A 17,934-nucleotide genomic window follows, 5' to 3' on the forward strand; every position below is an offset into this window, starting at 1 on the left:
ACAGGTGATTAATAGCATATGTTCCATAAAAAGATCAGATATTCATTGGATTAAACAATTTAAAAAGGCTCAAAATTGCCATTGGATTGAATGATAAAGTCCTAGCTAATGTAGGGGAAAGTTTAGTAGAATGTAGATGATGGAAAAAGATTGGAATAGCTTGTAGAGAGTGAATATAAATTATTATATAGAGCAAGAATAAACAACTTGAAGTTGGGCTGTAAAGGAGAAAAAGCTAGGGGATGTGGCATCTGCAGGTTAGTTGGTTTTTATTTAAGACAAGTTAGGCGAGGAAAAGAGAGATTAAGGTGAGTTAAGCTTCGGGGTACATAGCTGGTTCAATTGGTAAGAGCATGCGACTCTTGATCTCAGGGGTTATAATGTAAATTCAAGCTCCATGCTGTATGTAGCGCCTACTTTAAAAAAAAAAGATGAATTAAACTTCATAGTTACAGTAGTTGAATAGTAGTAGCTCATATAGTTTTCTCAACTCTACCTCACACCTTCCCAGTGTTTGTGTTTTTATGGTTTATATGATGAAAATTAATATAAATGCACTGAGAGCTGATTGTGGGGGAAGAAAAATGCAATGCAGAAATATTGTAAGAATCTGGAAGAAAGTAAATTAGAATGAATTTGAGGATATTTAAGTAATTCAGTTCCTTTCATTTCCCTACCCCAAGACTTTTTTTTACCCTATCTACTTTACAGATCCCATAGGCCTGTGTATGTTTCACAGACATCCCTTATTTTATTGCATTTTGCAGATACTGCATTTTTTACAAATTGAAGGTTTGTGGCAACCTTCATTGAGCAAAAGTATTGGTGCCATTTTTCCAACATTTGCTGTTTTGTGTCTCTGTGTCACATTTTGGCAATTCTTGGCAAAATCTCAAACTTTTTCATCATGTTTGTTAGAGTGATCTGTAATCAGTGATCTTTGATGTAACTGTTATATTTGTTTTGGGGCACTATGAACTGTGCTCATATAAAGTTACAAACTTAATAAATATTGTGTGTTCTAATTGCCTTACTCTCACTAGTTGTTCCCCGTCTCTCTCCCTCACCTTGGGTCTCCCTGTTCCTGAGACACAACAATACTGAAATTAGGCCAATTAATAACCCTACAGTGGCTTCTAAATATTCAAGTGAAAGGAGGAGTCCTACATGTCTCACTTTAAATAAAAAACTAGAAATGATTAAGCTTAGTGAGGAAGGCATGTTAAAAGCCGAGATGGGGCAAAAACTAAGCCTCTTGTACTAAACAGCCAAAAGTTCCTGAAGGAAATTAAAAGTACTACTCCAGTGAGCACATGAATAATAAGAAAGTGAAACAGCCTTATGCTGATATGGAGAAAGTTTGAGTTGTCTGGATAGAAGATCAAACCAACCACAACATTCCCTTAAGCCAAAACCTAAACCAGAAGAAGGACTTAATTAATTCTCCTCAATTCTCTGAAGGCTAAGAGAGGTGAGGAAGCTGCCAAAGAAAAGTTTAAAGTTAACATAGGTTTGGCTCATGAGGTTTAAGGAAAGAAATGGTCTCTGTAACATAAAAGTGCAAGGTGAAGCAATAAGTGGTTACAGCAAGTTACCCTGAAGATTTTGCTAATAAGTTCATTATGAAGATGGCTACACTAAACAACAGGTTTTCAATGTAGATGAAACAGCCTTCTAGTGAAGGAAGATGCCCATTTGGGTGGACTTTCATAGTGAGAGAGGAGTCAGTGCCTAAGTGTTTAGAGGACAGGCTGACTTTTTTTTTTTTTTTTTTTTTTTTTTTTAAGATTTTTGTTTATTTATTCATGAAAGACACACACACACACACACACACAGAGGCAGAGGGAGAAGCAGGCTCCATGCTAGGAGCCTGATGTGGGACTCGATCCCGGGTCTCCAGGATCACACCCCGGGCCAAAGGCAGGCACCAAACCGCTGAGCCACCCAGGGATCCCTAGGCTGACTTTTATGTTAGGGTCTAATATAATAGCTGGTGACTTTAGGTTGAAGCCAGTGTTTATTTACCATACTGAAAATCCTAGAGTCCTAAGGAATTATGCTCATCTGCTCTCCTATGCTTTATAAATGGAACAGTAAAGTCTGGATGACAGAACTTTGGTTTACAAAATGGTTTCCTGAATATTAATCCCACTGTTAAAACCTGCTCAGAACAAAAGGATGCCTTTCAAAATACACTGCTCATTGACAATATACTCGGTCACCCAAGAGTTCTGATGTACCAAATGCATGTTGTTTTCATGCCTGCTAATACAACATCTGTTTTTGCAGTTTATATACAACATTTGGAAAAGGAGTAATTTTGACTTTGAAGTCTTACTATTTAAGGAATACGTTTTGTAGGACTCTAGCTGCCATAGATAGAGATTATTCTGATTGATCTGGCCAAAGTACATTGAAAACCTTCTGGAGGGGCAGCCCCGGTGGCTCAGCAGTTTAGTGCCGCCTTCGACCTGGGGCATGATCCTGGAGACCTGGGATCAAGACCCTCATCAGACTCCCTGCGTGGAGCCTGCTTCTCCCTCTGCCTGTGTCTCTGCCTCTCTCTCTCTCTCTGTGTGTCTCCCATGAATAAATAAATAAAATCTAAAAATAAAAAAATAAAATAAAAAACCTGGAAAGGATTCACCATTCTAAGATGCCTTTACGAACATTTGTGATTCATGGGTAGAGGTCAGAATACTGACATGAAACAGGTGTTTGGAAGATTCCAGCTCTTCTGGATGAATTTTGAGGGCTTCAAGACTTTGGTGGAAGAAGTAACTGCAGATGTGGTAAAAATAGCAAAGAATAGAACTAGAAGTGGAGCCTGAAGACATGACTGAATTGCTGCAACTCATAAAACTTGAATGGGTGAGGAGTTGCTTGTTATGGATGAGCAAAGAAAATGGTTTCTTGAGATGGAACCTACTCCTTATGAAGATGCTGTGAAGATTGTTGAAATGACAACAAAGGATTTAGAACATTACACAAACTTAGTTGATAAAGCAGCAGCAGTTTGAGAGAATTTGAGAGAAATTTTGTGGATAAAATATCCAAGCAGCATTGTGTGCTACAGAGAAATCCTTTGTGAAAGGAAAAGTCGGTTAATAGAGCAAACTTCATTGTTTAACCACAGCCACCCCATGCTTCAGTAACCAACCCCTGATCAGCCAGCAGCCAGCATAATCAAAGCAGGACGTTCCACCAGCAAAAAGATTATGACCCACTAAAAGCTCAGATGATGGTTTTTAGTAATAAAGTATATTTAAATTAAGGTTATAGTAGTTTTTTAGACATCATCATCATCATCATCATCATCATAATAACAATAATGTTACTCTTACTAGACAAATATAGTGTAAACATAACTTCTCCGTGCAGTGGGAAACGAAAAACTTCAATAGTCTGACTTACATTATTGTGATAACTTGCTTTATTATGGTGATTTGCATTTGCATCTACAGTATCTCTGATGTATACCTATAGTGAAACTATAAATATCTAAAAAATACATTTCACTTTATGGCCTGAATATTTTTTTATCATTTCTTCATTATCATGGTAGATTTATCAAAATAAAAGTCCAAACATGTTTTATGTAGTTTTTTTCTTTTCTTCTTTTTTTAAAGATTTTACTTATTTATTCATGAGAAACACAGAAAGAGAGAGAGAGAGAGGCACAGAGACACAGGCAGAGCAGAGAGCAACAGGCTCCATGCAAGGAGCCTGATGTGGGACTTGATCCCAAGACCCTTATCTTAGTGGGTATATAGACTTTTGTTTCCTATTTACAGTGTTGTAATTTATGCATATTTATGTTTTTTGTACACTTGTGTGAATATAAGATAAAATTTCAGATTTCTTAGGTTAAAGACTATGCTCTAATAACCTTAGTAGATAATTGCCAAATTATCCTCCTTTTTTTTATCAGCTTAGGCTGTTAGCAGTTTGAGAGTTCCTGGTTTCTGCATCTTTGCCAGTTGGTTGGTCCTAGTCTGATTTATAAAAACAATGTCTTATCATTTTACATTTGCATTTCTTTTATTGACATTGCAAAACTGTTTCATGTATCAGTCATTTTTGTTTTTATATGTGGACAGTGTCTTATTTTAAATTTTCTTTTATTGACATTGATAAGCCGTTTCATATATATTGATCATTTTTGTTTTTTATCTCTGGACAGTCAGCTCAGTTCTTTTGTCTAGGAGTAGGGGGCGGGTATTCTTTAAAGTTTATTTCCAGAGTGCTTGGGTGGCTCAGTCGGTTAAGTGTCCCTCTTCTGATTTCGGCTCAGGTCGTGATCTCAGAGTTGTGAGATCAAGCCCTAGATTGGGCTTCTTGCTCAGTTTGAGATTATCCCCATCTCCCTCTGCCCTACTCCCCACCCCCCAACTTTCTATCCCTCTAAAGAAGTCTTTATTAAAGAGAAAATAAAGTTTATTTCCAAGCATTCTAATTAGGGATGCTAACTTAGCCATGTAAGGCATTAGGTTGAAAATGCATTATCCAAAATCATTGGTCTTGGGGAGCCTTGGGTGGCTCAGCAGTTTAGTTCCTGTCTTTGGCCCAGGGCATGATCCTGGAGTCCCGGGATTGAATCCCACATCGGGCTCCCTGCATGAAGCCTGCTTCTCCCTCTGCTTGTGTCTCTGCCTCTGTGTCTCTCATGAATTAATAAATAAAAATCTTTAAAAAACAAAAAAACCCCAAATCATTTGTCTTTTAACATTGTGCAATTATATGTTTGTTACATGTTTTAGATTTTTATGTAGCGTAGTATCACCTTTCCTCCATGGCTTCTGGGTTTCATGCCCATCTTAAGAATAACTTTACCCACATAATTATTCTTTTCAGTAGTTGCACAGCAGTCTCTTTTATGGGTGTATTTTATTTAAGTCAGCAGTTCTCAAATTTTTGGTTTCATGACCTTTTTATACTCTTAAGTTACTGAGGACAGGACCCCTGGGTAGCTCAGCAGTTGACCTTTGGCCCAGGGTGGTGATCCTGGCTTCCCGGGATCAAGTCCCACATCAGGCTTCCTACATGAAGCCTGCTTCTTCCTCTGCCTATGTCTCTGTCTCTGTCTGTCTCTCTCTCTCAGTGTCTCTCATGAGTAAATAAAATCTTAAAGTTACTGAGGACTCCACAGAGCTTTGGTTATATAGATTTTTATCTATTTCCATTTAGTATGTTAGAAAGTAACCTGAGAAAATGTAAAATTATATATTCATTTAGAAAATCCATTGCATGTTAACAAATAGTTTTATGAAAAAATGTTTAAAAATATGGTGGGAAGAAAGACATTTTTGCATTTTTATAAATCTCAGGTGCCTGGCAATAGAAATTAGTGGTATGTATTTTCATAGCTGCTTCTACATTCAGTCTGTGAAGGAGATAAGTTGTTTCATAGAGTATAAGAATATAGGACCTCATACAAGTACATAGTTGGAAAAGGAAGATTTTTTAATAGCCTTTTAAGATATTATAGGTATTCTCCTTTGATAATAGGTTTTTTGTAGGTCAATTGCAGTGGAGAATCTGAAACCATATCCAAGAACCTTTCCTTCTATGTTACATTAAAATCTACTGGCCTGTCTTGCATTTGGAATGGGTCTTTTTTTATCCATGCATGATTTTGCAACACCAGGGTTCATCTGGAAAACATTGGTTCAGTGAATTATGCAGATCTTTGGTTCAGTGAATTATGCAGATCTTCTGGATATTGGTACTTTTCATTATACAGTATGAAAACAGTAACATTCATTAATACCACTATTAAACTCCTCACAAGTGTACTTAAATTTTAGTAAGTTTGTCGCAGTGGCAAATAGAGGCTTCCCAAAATTTTTCTCCTGAAAGCTCACATTGTAAGCATCAGTCTTTACTTTCTTGATTTTTAAGAAATCACCATGGTTTATCTATCAGTCATGGTTAAAAAGTGGCTAGTTCACTTCACAATTCAATTCCTTAAGCACTGATTGTACTTTGGAATGCAGAAGTGTTTTTGTTGTTGTTTTTGAATTTTTGCAGAATATGAAAAAGGTGTACATAGATTAGAATTTAATGAAACTATTAATTATTGCTTCATCAGTGGCATTCTTAACTGCCACTGACTTTGGTTTTTTTATTTATTTTTTTATAAGATTTATTTATTTATTCATTCAAAGAGAGAGAGGCAGGCAGAGACACAGGCAGAGGGAGAAAGCAGGCCCCATGCAGGGAGCCCGATGCGGGACCCAATCCTGGGTCTCCAGAATCACGCCCTGGGCTGCAGGCGGCGCTAAACTGCTGCGCCACTGGAGCTGCCCTGCCACTGACTTTGTTACTGTGAGAGGTGGTGAAGACAAAGGGGTACAGTGACTGCTAATACAATTTGGTGCCATTGTATGGAACTTGCTAAGAAGACACTAGCAGATTTACCCTACCATTGCAATGTCAACACAGTGAAAAATAAAATAATGTCTTAGAACTATTTTGTTCTTATCAGAGCTTAAAGGGTCTGCAAACCACGTTTTGATAACTTGAATTTAAATGATCCCTTGTTGAAAGCACATAATATGTTTCCACATTTTCCAACATTAAGAACATTTTTATACAAACGTTTTTGCCTAATCAACTAATTATGTTCTTAGGGTAAATTTTTATATGTTCAATGGCTAGATGCAGTAAAAAATAAAAAGATTTATTTTTAATTGAGTTCTAATTGACATACAACAGTTTCAGGTGTACAGCATGACACCTGTGTATATTGTGAAATGATCACTGCAGTAAGTGTATTTATAATATCTGTCACCATGTATAACCAAGGTTTTTTTCCTTGTGATGAGAACTTCTTTAAGATTTACTCTTAGCAAAAAAAAAAAGATTTACTCTTAGCAACTTAATGTATATACGTAATACATTGTCATTAACTGTAGTCACCATATTGTATATCCTTCATGACTTTTATTTTATAACTGGAAGTTTGTACCTTTTGGCCCTCTTTACCCGTTTTCACCCAACCCCTACCTCTGCCAACCAACAATATGTTTTCTGTATTTATGACCTTGGATTTTTTGTTTGTATTCTGTTTTAAGATTCCCCATATTAATAAAATCATGTGGTATTTGTCTTTCTTTTTCTGACTTATTTCAGTTAGCATATGCCCTCAAAGTCCATCCAGTGTCACAAATGACAGATTTCTTCCTTCTTTTTTTTTCTTTTTTTTGTATAGGTGAATAATACCCCATTATGTACATACAACGTTCTCTTTATCCATTTATTCATTCATTTATGGACACTGAGGTTGTTTCTATATCTTGGCTATTATAATGCTGCATGAACATGAGGGTGGTGCATATATCTTTTTGAGTTCTTGTTTTCATTTTCTTCGGATAAATACCCAGAAATGGAATTGCTGGACGATATGGTAGTTTTATTTTTTTGAGGAAAGATTTAATTAATTTTGGAAAACCAGAGTATGGTATTTGACCTTATTCCATGTATGTTTAATAATTTTTTACACCTTTGCTTTTTTCTTTTTTGTCCTTGGTAGCGGCTTGGCAAATTCACATTATCAAGTGGATGTTGAAATGTATCTCATTTTTTTGTCAGATTATCCAGGCATTAATCAGGGAGTTGTTTGAAACCTGTCTTCAGACAACCTTATTCTCAATGAGAAAGTGAAATTTCCCTTTTGAGTTACCTTTGGTATAGTAATTCAGACAAATATAACTGTACTGAAGATATTATCTAGGGATATTTAAGTATAACTTTGATGTGACATGAGTTTATCTTCCAGATATTAGAATAAAACATTTTAACAGGTATATACAGATATGTAGAAACTAGTATACGTTGTTTCAGAACATGTCTGTGATAGCATTCCTCAATGTATCCCTTTATTTTGTTATTTTCCCATTTGTGTGTTTGAGTAAACAGAGAATTGCATTTAATACTGCCCCCCCCCCCCCCATATTTTTAGGAGTCTCATTTTCCACTCTTGGCTAATACTTTTTCATTTCTATGAGAATTCAACTTTCTTGCTCTCCGCTTTCATTTCTGGTTAAATGCTTCCATTTTTCTCATTTAAGTGTTTGGTTATTTCTATCATAGCACTTAGCACACTGTTGTCTCTCTACTACATTTCTGTGAATTACTCTGAAGCATGAACCTCAGTGGGTCTCTGAAGTATAGCATGGTAGAGATTCTGCGAAGTAGGTTGGGCAATAGGTACAAAATACATACTTCTAAATGAAAGAGAAAACTAATCATTACTTGCCACTGTATTAATATCTACCATTTAAAATTATTTTTAAAGTAAATTTTTAATTGTGGTAAATAAAATACTCCATAACATAAAATTTATCATGTTAGCTGTTTTTTAAGTGTATGGTTGGTTCAGTAGTGTTAAGTACGTCAGTACTATTGTGCAACCAGTGTTCAGAATTCTTTTCATCTTACAAAACTAAAACTCTATACTCATTAAGCAGTTGTTCATTTCTTTTCCTTCTAGCCCCTGCCATTTTACTTTATGAATTTGATTACTTTAGGTACCTCATACAAGTAGAATCATACTGTTTGTCTTTTTTTTTTGATTGGCTTATTTAACATAATGTCCCTAAGGTTCATCTTCAGAATTTGCCTTTTAAGTCTTGATACATATCCCACTGTATGTTTAACCCACATTTTGTTTATCTAGTTATCTGTCAATGGACACTTGAGCTGTGTCCTCCCTTTGGCTGTTATGAAGAATGCTGCTACAAATGTGAATATGGAAACTACCATGTTTGACACTGACTTTTTACTTTTAGATGGGCACTCTGGTTTTTTAAAAATGATAAAAGCAAAACTTGGCAAGCAAACCTTCGGCTGATCTCTAAGTTTGATACTGTTGAAGACTTTTGGGCGTAAGTAACCTATTTAGGATGTTTGTTTAATTAATTGTGTAATTTTTCATTGAGTCACATTCACAAAATGAAGGCTAAGGTAAACAATTAATAAATATTCATCTATAGACCTACCTTTTGTTTGTCCATCTCCTTACAACTGTTTGAATTGGTGATTATATCTCATCATTTAGAAAGCTTTAGTCTTGTCATCCTTTAGCCCTGTGTATATTCTGTATTCCTTGTCCTAAGAGATCCTTCTCCTAAGAGCCCTTTGTTGCTTCTAGAACTTTTGACAATTTTTTAGAACCTGTTCCCTTTCTTGATTGCCCAGATACCTTTGCCCCATACTCCAGAGCTTTGTTAGGTTCCCATTTGTGCAGATTCTTTTTAGTGAAACACGGGATTTCCTATGGTAGAGATTCTGCGATTTTTTTTAAAGGCTGAAGTGCTCAAAATTCAGGTTTGTCCAAGTATCTGTGATGGTAATTAATCAATTTCAAGAAGAATAGTTGTAATATCTTTGAGATTTCTTTTCAGATTTAACAAAACATTAAGATTTGGGGGTCAAAACTTTGCTTGACTTTGACATAAAATTATAAAGTCTCTTCAAGAAGTTTTGTAGTATTCTCCAAAAACAATTAACTTAATATTTAATTTATTTGAAAAATAATTTTTATTTCAAAGATAAAACTTGTTAAAACCTTTTTAAGAGGTTTAAGTAATTAGCAGTTATCTAAAAATTCTAGTTTGTACATCTAGTATATTTTTGGATCCTATATATGTTAAATCAGTGATGCATTTCTTATATATTAATCCACTGAATGTATTTTGCCCACACAAAAGAACAGATTGTCAGAAGATTCATATATCTATACTTCTTCCAGGGTAGAGACAATATTCTTTTGTATCTTTCCAGTGATTTGCCCATATAATAGGCATTTAGTATGCATTTAAATCCCCGGGCAGGGGTGGGGGGTGGGGAGTATAGACTAATTAGAGAAAACTCTTAAATTGTGAGCTATACGCTTTAAGAGCAGTCACTTTATATTGAAATCATTGGCTTTTTTTTTTTTAAGTAATGAAACTATATTTAAATCACCAGTAATTCACAGATTTAATTGTCTAAAGAGGGTTTTTGCCCTTCATCAAACATTAAGTGATTTTCTTCTTTAATTGTATTTACTTGAATCTTCTAAACCAAAAAGTCTCCAGTCTCCTAATAGAGGAGGAAGAGCAAGAGTCTTGAACCATTTCCCCACTGAATCAGGTCTATGTTTATCTAGTTTGTTTGGCTTTTCACCAATTTTCGTAATTGAGTTTCTAAGTGGACCTCTAATTAGAACATGGCCCCACACTTTAGTTATGTACAAGCAATGTTACTGCATAGTGGACTTAGACATATGAAGGAATTGTTTAGGTTTCTGTATATACCTAAGCACTTACTCATTTCTCACTTTTTTCCTGGCAGATTTTGTGGTGAACAGCTGTTGAGCCCTTTGGGATTTATCTAGTCTTGTCTGTAGTTTTCTGATTCTATTTAAATATGTCATTACAGATTCTCATTACTATAAACTTAACTAAGAGACCTTAGAGCATCACAACGGAGAAAAGAGACAACATAAACATTGGTCATTTCTACCTTGGATGCCATTGAAGACAGTCCATTAATTTCATAAAGTTGTGCTTATTCTATGGTTACTAACCCAGGCCTCATTTGTTGCCTAGTGGTAGTTGCCAGTGGTAATGTAGTTTGGGAAGAGTGACCATTGAGTAATTAAACAGGTCTCAGTCCTCCTCTACCTTCCCCAAACTGGATTTATATGTTATCCTGTGGGATGTGATCCAAAGGATGCCAGAATCTTTCTTAAAACTCTACTTGAGATATTTCTAGATTGGGTTAAAATAACATCAAGAGAATCTAACTAAGGATAATAGTAGCATTGTCCATGGTCTGCAGATGTAGTAAAGATCATGTTTCTGCATTTAATATTTACTTTCAGGCTAGTGAATATCCAAGTTACATTGATATTTGGGGGAAAGTTTAGAAATACAGATTCCAGGGTTCTAGCCCATATTTAAGGGATTAAAATCACAAGGAGTAGGGCCTGGTGTGGTTTTTTGTTTGTTTGCTGCTTGTTTGTTTTTTTCCAAAGCTTCCCAAATGATTGCTATGCTGACTGACTAGTAGTGACTGCAGTATTTGAGACCCATTGGTCTGTTTAGGATACCTTCAAGGATAATAGTGTTGTCTTCTTTCAATCATGTAACCTTGATAGGAAGTTTGTCTTACTTTCTCTGGATTTTTTTTGTGTGTGTGTCTTTAAAACTGCTCATTAGCCTCATGAATTCTTTCATGTACTTAAAGCCACCTCAGGCTTCCTATTCCCAGTTTCTTATATATACATATGTATGCATTGAGTTAAGAAATATATCAAAATATATTTTTATCAGAATAAAATTATTAAACATATTTTCCTGAAAATCATCAAATGCTGATTCTTGAACTGACCGTTAGGATACCTGTTTGATGCATTAAAGAAATTGACTCAGTAGAAGAACAAGTAAACATGAACTTTTATCTTATTATCATATTTTCTAAATGTATATGTAGGTACCTAAACTGCATTACATATTCTATGTTTATAATTGTCCTTTTCTTTTACCTAGTCTGTACAACCACATCCAGTTGTCTAGTAATTTAATGCCTGGCTGTGACTACTCACTTTTTAAGGTATGCTTTTACTGGCAATTTCATATATTTATTACAAGACTGGACTGTTCATTTACTCATTAAGAAATCTTGTCAGAAACTTAGGAATAGTTAATGCTCTGAGGTTTGGAGAATAATTAAATTAGTTTTACTGGGCTTTCACATAAACAAATTTTGCCCTATTGCTATAAATAATTGAAATTGAGAGTCTTACTTTATGGGCACACAGTGTGATTGATTTTTGAAGAGAGCTTTGTTCATCCAGTCCAGTATCTTTTATATATTTGAGTAGGCTGGAGTTTGTCAGAATTTTTAACCTGGGATGTATTGGTCTTTGGGGTATTTATAAATCAGTTTTGTCAAGTGGTAGGAGGTGGGGCATTCATTAACCCTGAAATTGCATAATTTTTGCATGTATTTTTCTAGATCATAGACATGTATGTAGCTTCTCAAGGGTATCTGCTACTCAGTGTTTAAAAACCTCAAAAGAAACTCAAGGTTTGATAGCTAGTAAGTGTCTATATCAAGACTCTTAATTCTGTAGTCCCATGCCTCTGGATTTAAGGCCTGCCTGCTTTTTTTCCCCCACTACATCAATAGCAGTTTTATGAAGAGAAAAAAACAAGAAGTTGACAGAGTTGTTGCTTGCTCTTTCTAGTGATCTCTTCAATTAAAATAACAATTTTGTCTAATATTGTTACTTACTAACCTTGTAGGATGGTATTGAGCCTATGTGGGAAGATGAGAAAAACAAACGAGGAGGACGATGGCTAATTACATTGAACAAGCAGCAGAGACGTAGTGACCTGGATCGCTTTTGGCTAGAGACAGTAAGCTTTTAAAATTATAAAATAGTTTTGGAATACTAAAAACTTAATTTGGATTACATTTTACATCGGTTACTTCTGAAGAGATGAGGATACCCACCCTATAAAATCTAAGCCAGCAATTAATTTTGTTCTATCATGTGAACATTGTATATTTTACATACTAGTCCAGTGAAACCCATACCGTATTACATATCAGATATAAAGTGATTGGTAGTTGATTCTCACCTTCCACAGTAAGTTTCTCCTGGTCATTTCATTAACTTCAAAATTGCAGAACTTCACATTTGTAAGTTTTTACAACCTTCTTCAGAGTATTACTGTGTATAAATTTTTTAGGTCAGTGAAGCAAACAATGAAAGCATAGCTTGATATTATTTACCTTATGTATTGTACTATAATCTAAAACTTCCAGCTTTTTAAGACATATATTAAATATGAGATAATTGGCATTTTCTATAGTGAGAAGTTAAAAGCTCTAAGCTATTAGGAGTAGGAATAATAGTCTCTTGGATTCGTAGCACTCATCACAGTGTCTCATTTATAGTTAGCACTTAATGAGTTAAGCAGTTACTGAATATTTGCATGAATTTCTTTTTTGAATGAAGAAACTTAATTTTGCTTTTGGAGATTATCAGTAAATAAATACCATTTAGAATTCCACTTTAAAAATTAGTCATTTCAGTTTTGTAAGATGACAAAAGTTCAGGAGATGGATGATTGTTATAGCTATACAATGTTGTCAGTATACTTAATGCCATTGAACCATACCCTTAAAAATGGTTAAGTGATTTAATGTCATATTTTGTCTATCCTCAAATAAAAAACGTTATTTAAACGATTAAAATGGTAAATTTTATATATATTTGCCACAATAAAAAAAAAAACCTGTGTTCATGAAAAACGGCAAGATCATGAGGCAGTTAATTTAACCTTGCACAACTATTCAGTCCTTCCATTATTTGTTTGCTGGCAAGTAGAAGCAGAAGAGCAATTGAATATTAACATAATTTACCTTTCATATGTGCCCTCACATCAATTGCCCCATTTGCTAAAAAAAGTTAAAATCATCTGTTAATGTTTTTGATATTAAACAAAGAAATGAATCTTTAAAAAGTCAGGACAAAGAACAATATACATAAATATAATTTAGACATTGAAAAAGTCAACTTTTGGTTTAAAAACTGTTTTCAGTTTTGTATATATACAAATATAAGAAACATTTGTAGTTTAATAAGCAGTGAATAATTTGTTTCATGTAATTTGGGATTGAATTTTTTTAAAGCTGCTGTGCCTTATTGGAGAATCTTTTGATGACTACAGTGATGATGTATGTGGAGCTGTTGTTAATGTTAGAGCTAAAGGTGATAAGATAGCAATATGGACTACTGAATGTGAAAACAGAGAGGCTGTTACACATATAGGGTAAGTTTTGCTATTTTTATACTTCCTTTAAAATATTAAGATAACTAAAAGCAAAGTACTGTTACAACTTTAAAAACACTTGGATTTGTAGATCATTATTTTCCTTGTATTGTTTTCATGAAAACTTATAATCTTGAACCTGCTCTATTGGTTTTCATTGTCTTGTCCATATTTTTTTTTAATTTCATTTTCCTCGCAATGGAGTATGTAATCAATGACCAAAGTATTCTATATTGGCATGTAGCATTTTATTTATCCTATGAGAATATTAAGTCTTTTTTCTACTTTAAAATCGTAACATTAGTATTACAATACTCATAGGAATAGTAATTCAGGGAGTATTGGCAAATAGTATATATTCTGTATACGTGTGTGTAAAAATTTCAGTGACTGACATTTAAATGATAGTATTTTAGTTCTGTCCATATTTTAAATGTCTGTTCTGTGCACATGTGTGTAAAATTTTCAGGGACATTTAAGTGATAGTATTTTAGTTGTGTCCATATTTTAAAAACCTACATGTGTAAGTTTTTAAATTTGGGGCATGGTGAATAATTGCCTGGAATTTCCCTATCCCCCAAGCATTGATCAGTATTAACTGGGATCCTCTTTTTATTACTTTTAAATTAGTAATATTTGACTTTTAATTTTGTGTTAAAATTAAGTATTGGTCATAGGTCACAAAATATTTGGTTTGCCCTTCGTGATTGTTTTCAAACAATATGAATTCTCCTATGAACATAATTCCTTTCTAGATTAAAAGATAATGGAGATTTTCCAGGTTTTTTCTAAAAGAGAAGTTGAGGGCAGCCTGGATGGCTCAGCAGTTTAGTGCTGCCTTCAGCCCAGGGCCTGATCCTGGAGACCCGGGATTAAGTCCCACATCAGGCTCCCTGCATGGAGCCTGCTTCTCCCTCTGCCTGTGTCTCTGCCTCTCTCTCTCTCTCTCTTTCATGAATAAATAAATAAAATCTAAAAAAAAAAAAAAAAAAGTTGATTTGTCATCATATTCTTAACCTTTCAGCATCAAAACTTAATAGTTTTGATTATTAAAAAAACAATTTAAAAAATAAGTATGAAGTTCTTTCCTCTGAAAATATAGTATTTGTGTCAGTATTTAAAATTATTGAAATCTTTGTGAAATATTTGACTTCAGTTTTTTAATGGAGGTTATTTTGTTTTGTTTTGTTTTTGTTTTGTTTTGTTTTTGTTTTTTTTTTGACCCAAGTTACATGGCTGAGTGCTCTGGCTTTCTGGCATTTTTATGATTAAGTGTAATGGAAGGGAATACTTTGTATCCTCATATAAATCTGATAATGGTTATTTTAGTTAGAAAGTTATTTTTAGAAACTTTATTTGTAGGAAGGTAGTAGAATCTTCTGGAAGGTATGAGTATGAATAAAACTATCCTAGTATCATATTGGAGAATTTAGCTCCAATATGTATAAATGTATGTCTTTTATTTTATTTGGGTGCTTATTTTTGAAGGTTTGCTGTCTTTTCTTTAGAATAAGTGTCCAAATCCCTAACTTTACCTGTGATGCTCTCTGTGATCTAGCCTCAGTTTTATTTAACCTTTTTAACTCATAGTCCCTTTCTTTATGAGCTGTAGCCACACAGCCTTATTTAGTTCCCCAGCCTTCAGATGTGCTTCATTCTCTCAGCATTTTACTTTTAACCTCATGACTTTTAAAGGGGAGATTTCTCTAATTTCACAGACAAGATTAGATCATCCTTGTTATACAATATCACAGCCCCTGTACTTACCCACGTTGGCACTCGTCATAGTTTGTTCTTAAAATAGTCACATGTTATTTGAAAATTAGGTTGCAGAGTTAGTATAGAAGGCAGAAATGATGTATGTTTTAAATTACTCTGGAAATATCATAAAGTAATAAGTGTGGTAAATGTGATTTGCAGTAATATATTTATTATGGTTTATATATAAAATATAATTGTAGCATTTTATTTCATTTTATTTTTTAAAAAAGATTTTATTTATTTACTCATGAGAGACACAGAGAGGCAGGGACACAAGCAGAGGGAGAAACAGGCTCCATTCAGGGAGCCCAACGTGGGACTCGATCCCAGGTCTCCAGGATCACGCCCTGGATTGAAGGCCGTGCTAAACCGCTGAGCCACCTGGGCTGCCCTAATTGTAGCATTTTAGATGAAAGAATTAAAGTAGACCTATATAGGCAATAAATTTTGTATAAATGAGTTATGCATGTGATGCAGCTCCACTGTATTTATTATTTGTTTGTGAATAATCAAATACTATAAATACCCAGGGACTGTCCATGCTTTGCTTATTGATTTATTAGTAATTACGTAGTACCTGATAACATAGTGGAGTCTCAAATATTGGTTAAGTGTTTAACCAAGATTGTGAAAATGAGTCAGATTTGCTAAAAGGAAAAAGGTGTGCAATTTCCTATTTCACACTCTGTTTTTTTTTTTTATGTAAAGAACAAGAATACCAAATTTGGTGTATATGAATAAAAATTAATGACTACCTTTTTTCTTTTTCTTCTTCTAGGAGGGTATACAAGGAAAGGTTAGGACTTCCTCCAAAGATAGTGATTGGTTATCAGTCCCATGCAGACACAGCTACAAAGAGCGGCTCCACTACTAAAAATAGGTTTGTTGTTTAAGAAGACACCTTCTGAGTATTCTCATAGGAGACTGCGTCAAGCAATCGAGATTTGGGAGCTGAACCAAAGCCTCTTCAAAAGCAGAGTGGACTGCATTTAAATTTGATTTCCATCTAAATGTTGCTAAGATATAAGAGAAGTCTCATTCACCTTTGTCTTGTACTTCTGTGTTCATATTTTTTTTTTTTTTTTGGCTAGAGTGTCCACTATCCCAATCAAAGAATTAACAGTACACATCATCCCCAGAATCCATAAATGTGTTCCTGGCCCACTCTGTAATAGCTTAGTAGAATTACCATATAAACACATTTTGCCCATCCACAATATTCAAAAAAGAACTTCCATTTCTATACCTTACAGGAAAAAAATTCTGTTTATGTTCCATTGTATGCAGGAGCATATTTTGCTGGTTTGAAAGAGTATGATGCATACAGTTTTCTAGCAATTTTCTTTGTTTCTTTTTACAGCATTGTCTTTGCTGTACTCTTGCTGATGGCTGCTAGATTTTAATTTATTTGTTTCCCTACTTGATAACATTAGTGATTCTGATTTCAGTTTTTCATTTGTTTTGCTTTTGTTTTTTTCCTCATGTAACATTGGTGAAGGATCCAGGAATATGACACAAAGGTGGAATAAACATTAATTTTGTGCATTCTTTGGTAATTTTTTTTGTTTTTTTGTAACTGCAAAGCTTTGGTACAAATTTATGCATTTCATTCAAATCAGTGATCTATGTTTGTGTGATTTCCTAAACATAATTGTGGATTATAAAAAAAAATGTAACATCATAATTACATTCCTAATTAGAATTAGTATGTCTGTTTTTGTATCTTTATGCTGTATTTTAACACTTTGTATTACTTAGGTTATTTTGCTTTGGTTAAAAAAATGGCTCAAGTAGAAAAGCGGTCCCATTCATATTAAGACAGTGTACAAAACTGTAAATAAAATGTGTACAGTGAATTGTCTTTTAGACAACTAGATTTGTCCTTTTATTTCTCCATCTCTATAGAAGGAATTTGTACTTCTTATTGCCAGGCAGTCTCTATTGTGTCTTCTTGTAGTGTCTTCACCTGAACAGCATAAGTTTGGAGCACTAGTTTGATTATTATGTTTATTACAATTTTTAATAAATTGAATAGGTAGCATCATATATATGGAATTAAATTGATTTGGCTATCTTTGTTATTTATACAAGAAGGCATAGTCCTTCAGTCTTAGGTAAATAATGTACTCTTAATGTGTTAAAATTCAAGAGAATTGTTATCTTGGTGCATTACCATTTGATTGGTAGGAATGGTAGTTATAAAATTTGGTTGCTTAACTGGATGTTGTTTTCTAAGTGTCAATGATAGCATAGGGAAAGAGAACAGGTGGTTGGAGCTTATACATTTTGTTAGTATTGCTGTCTAAATAGAATGGAATAAATAGGTATGAAGACATATTTA

At 34.1% G+C, this 17,934-nt stretch overlaps 1 protein-coding gene and 1 long non-coding RNA gene across 8 annotated transcripts in view; one reads left to right on the forward strand and one right to left on the reverse strand.

Annotated features, from left to right (window-relative positions):
- LOC111093694 overlaps nt 1–9,143 on the reverse strand; it is a 31,650-nt gene extending 22,507 nt beyond the window's left edge. The window contains exon 1 of the long non-coding RNA XR_005382791.1: nt 9,003–9,143. This is a non-coding gene — a long non-coding RNA (uncharacterized LOC111093694). The remainder of the gene's footprint in view (nt 1–9,002) is intronic.
- The window catches only part of EIF4E (eukaryotic translation initiation factor 4E), a 109,175-nt gene extending 91,708 nt beyond the window's left edge, over nt 1–17,467 (forward strand). For all 7 annotated transcript variants that reach the window (XM_038582067.1, XM_038582065.1, XM_038582063.1 and 4 more), the window contains 5 exons: nt 8,793–8,888; nt 11,538–11,601; nt 12,297–12,410; nt 13,693–13,832; nt 16,372–17,467. In XM_038582067.1, the coding sequence (XP_038437995.1) occupies nt 8,793–8,888; nt 11,538–11,601; nt 12,297–12,410; nt 13,693–13,832; nt 16,372–16,486 (529 nt within the window). In that variant the 3' untranslated portion in view covers nt 16,487–17,467. The remainder of the gene's footprint in view (nt 1–8,792; nt 8,889–11,537; nt 11,602–12,296; nt 12,411–13,692; nt 13,833–16,371) is intronic.
- The last annotated feature ends 467 nt before the right edge of the window (nt 17,468–17,934 follow it).

The sequence above is a fragment of the Canis lupus genome, chromosome 32 (assembly GCF_011100685.1).
Source record: "Canis lupus familiaris isolate Mischka breed German Shepherd chromosome 32, alternate assembly UU_Cfam_GSD_1.0, whole genome shotgun sequence".
In the NCBI taxonomy this organism is placed as follows: Eukaryota; Metazoa; Chordata; class Mammalia; order Carnivora; family Canidae; genus Canis; species Canis lupus.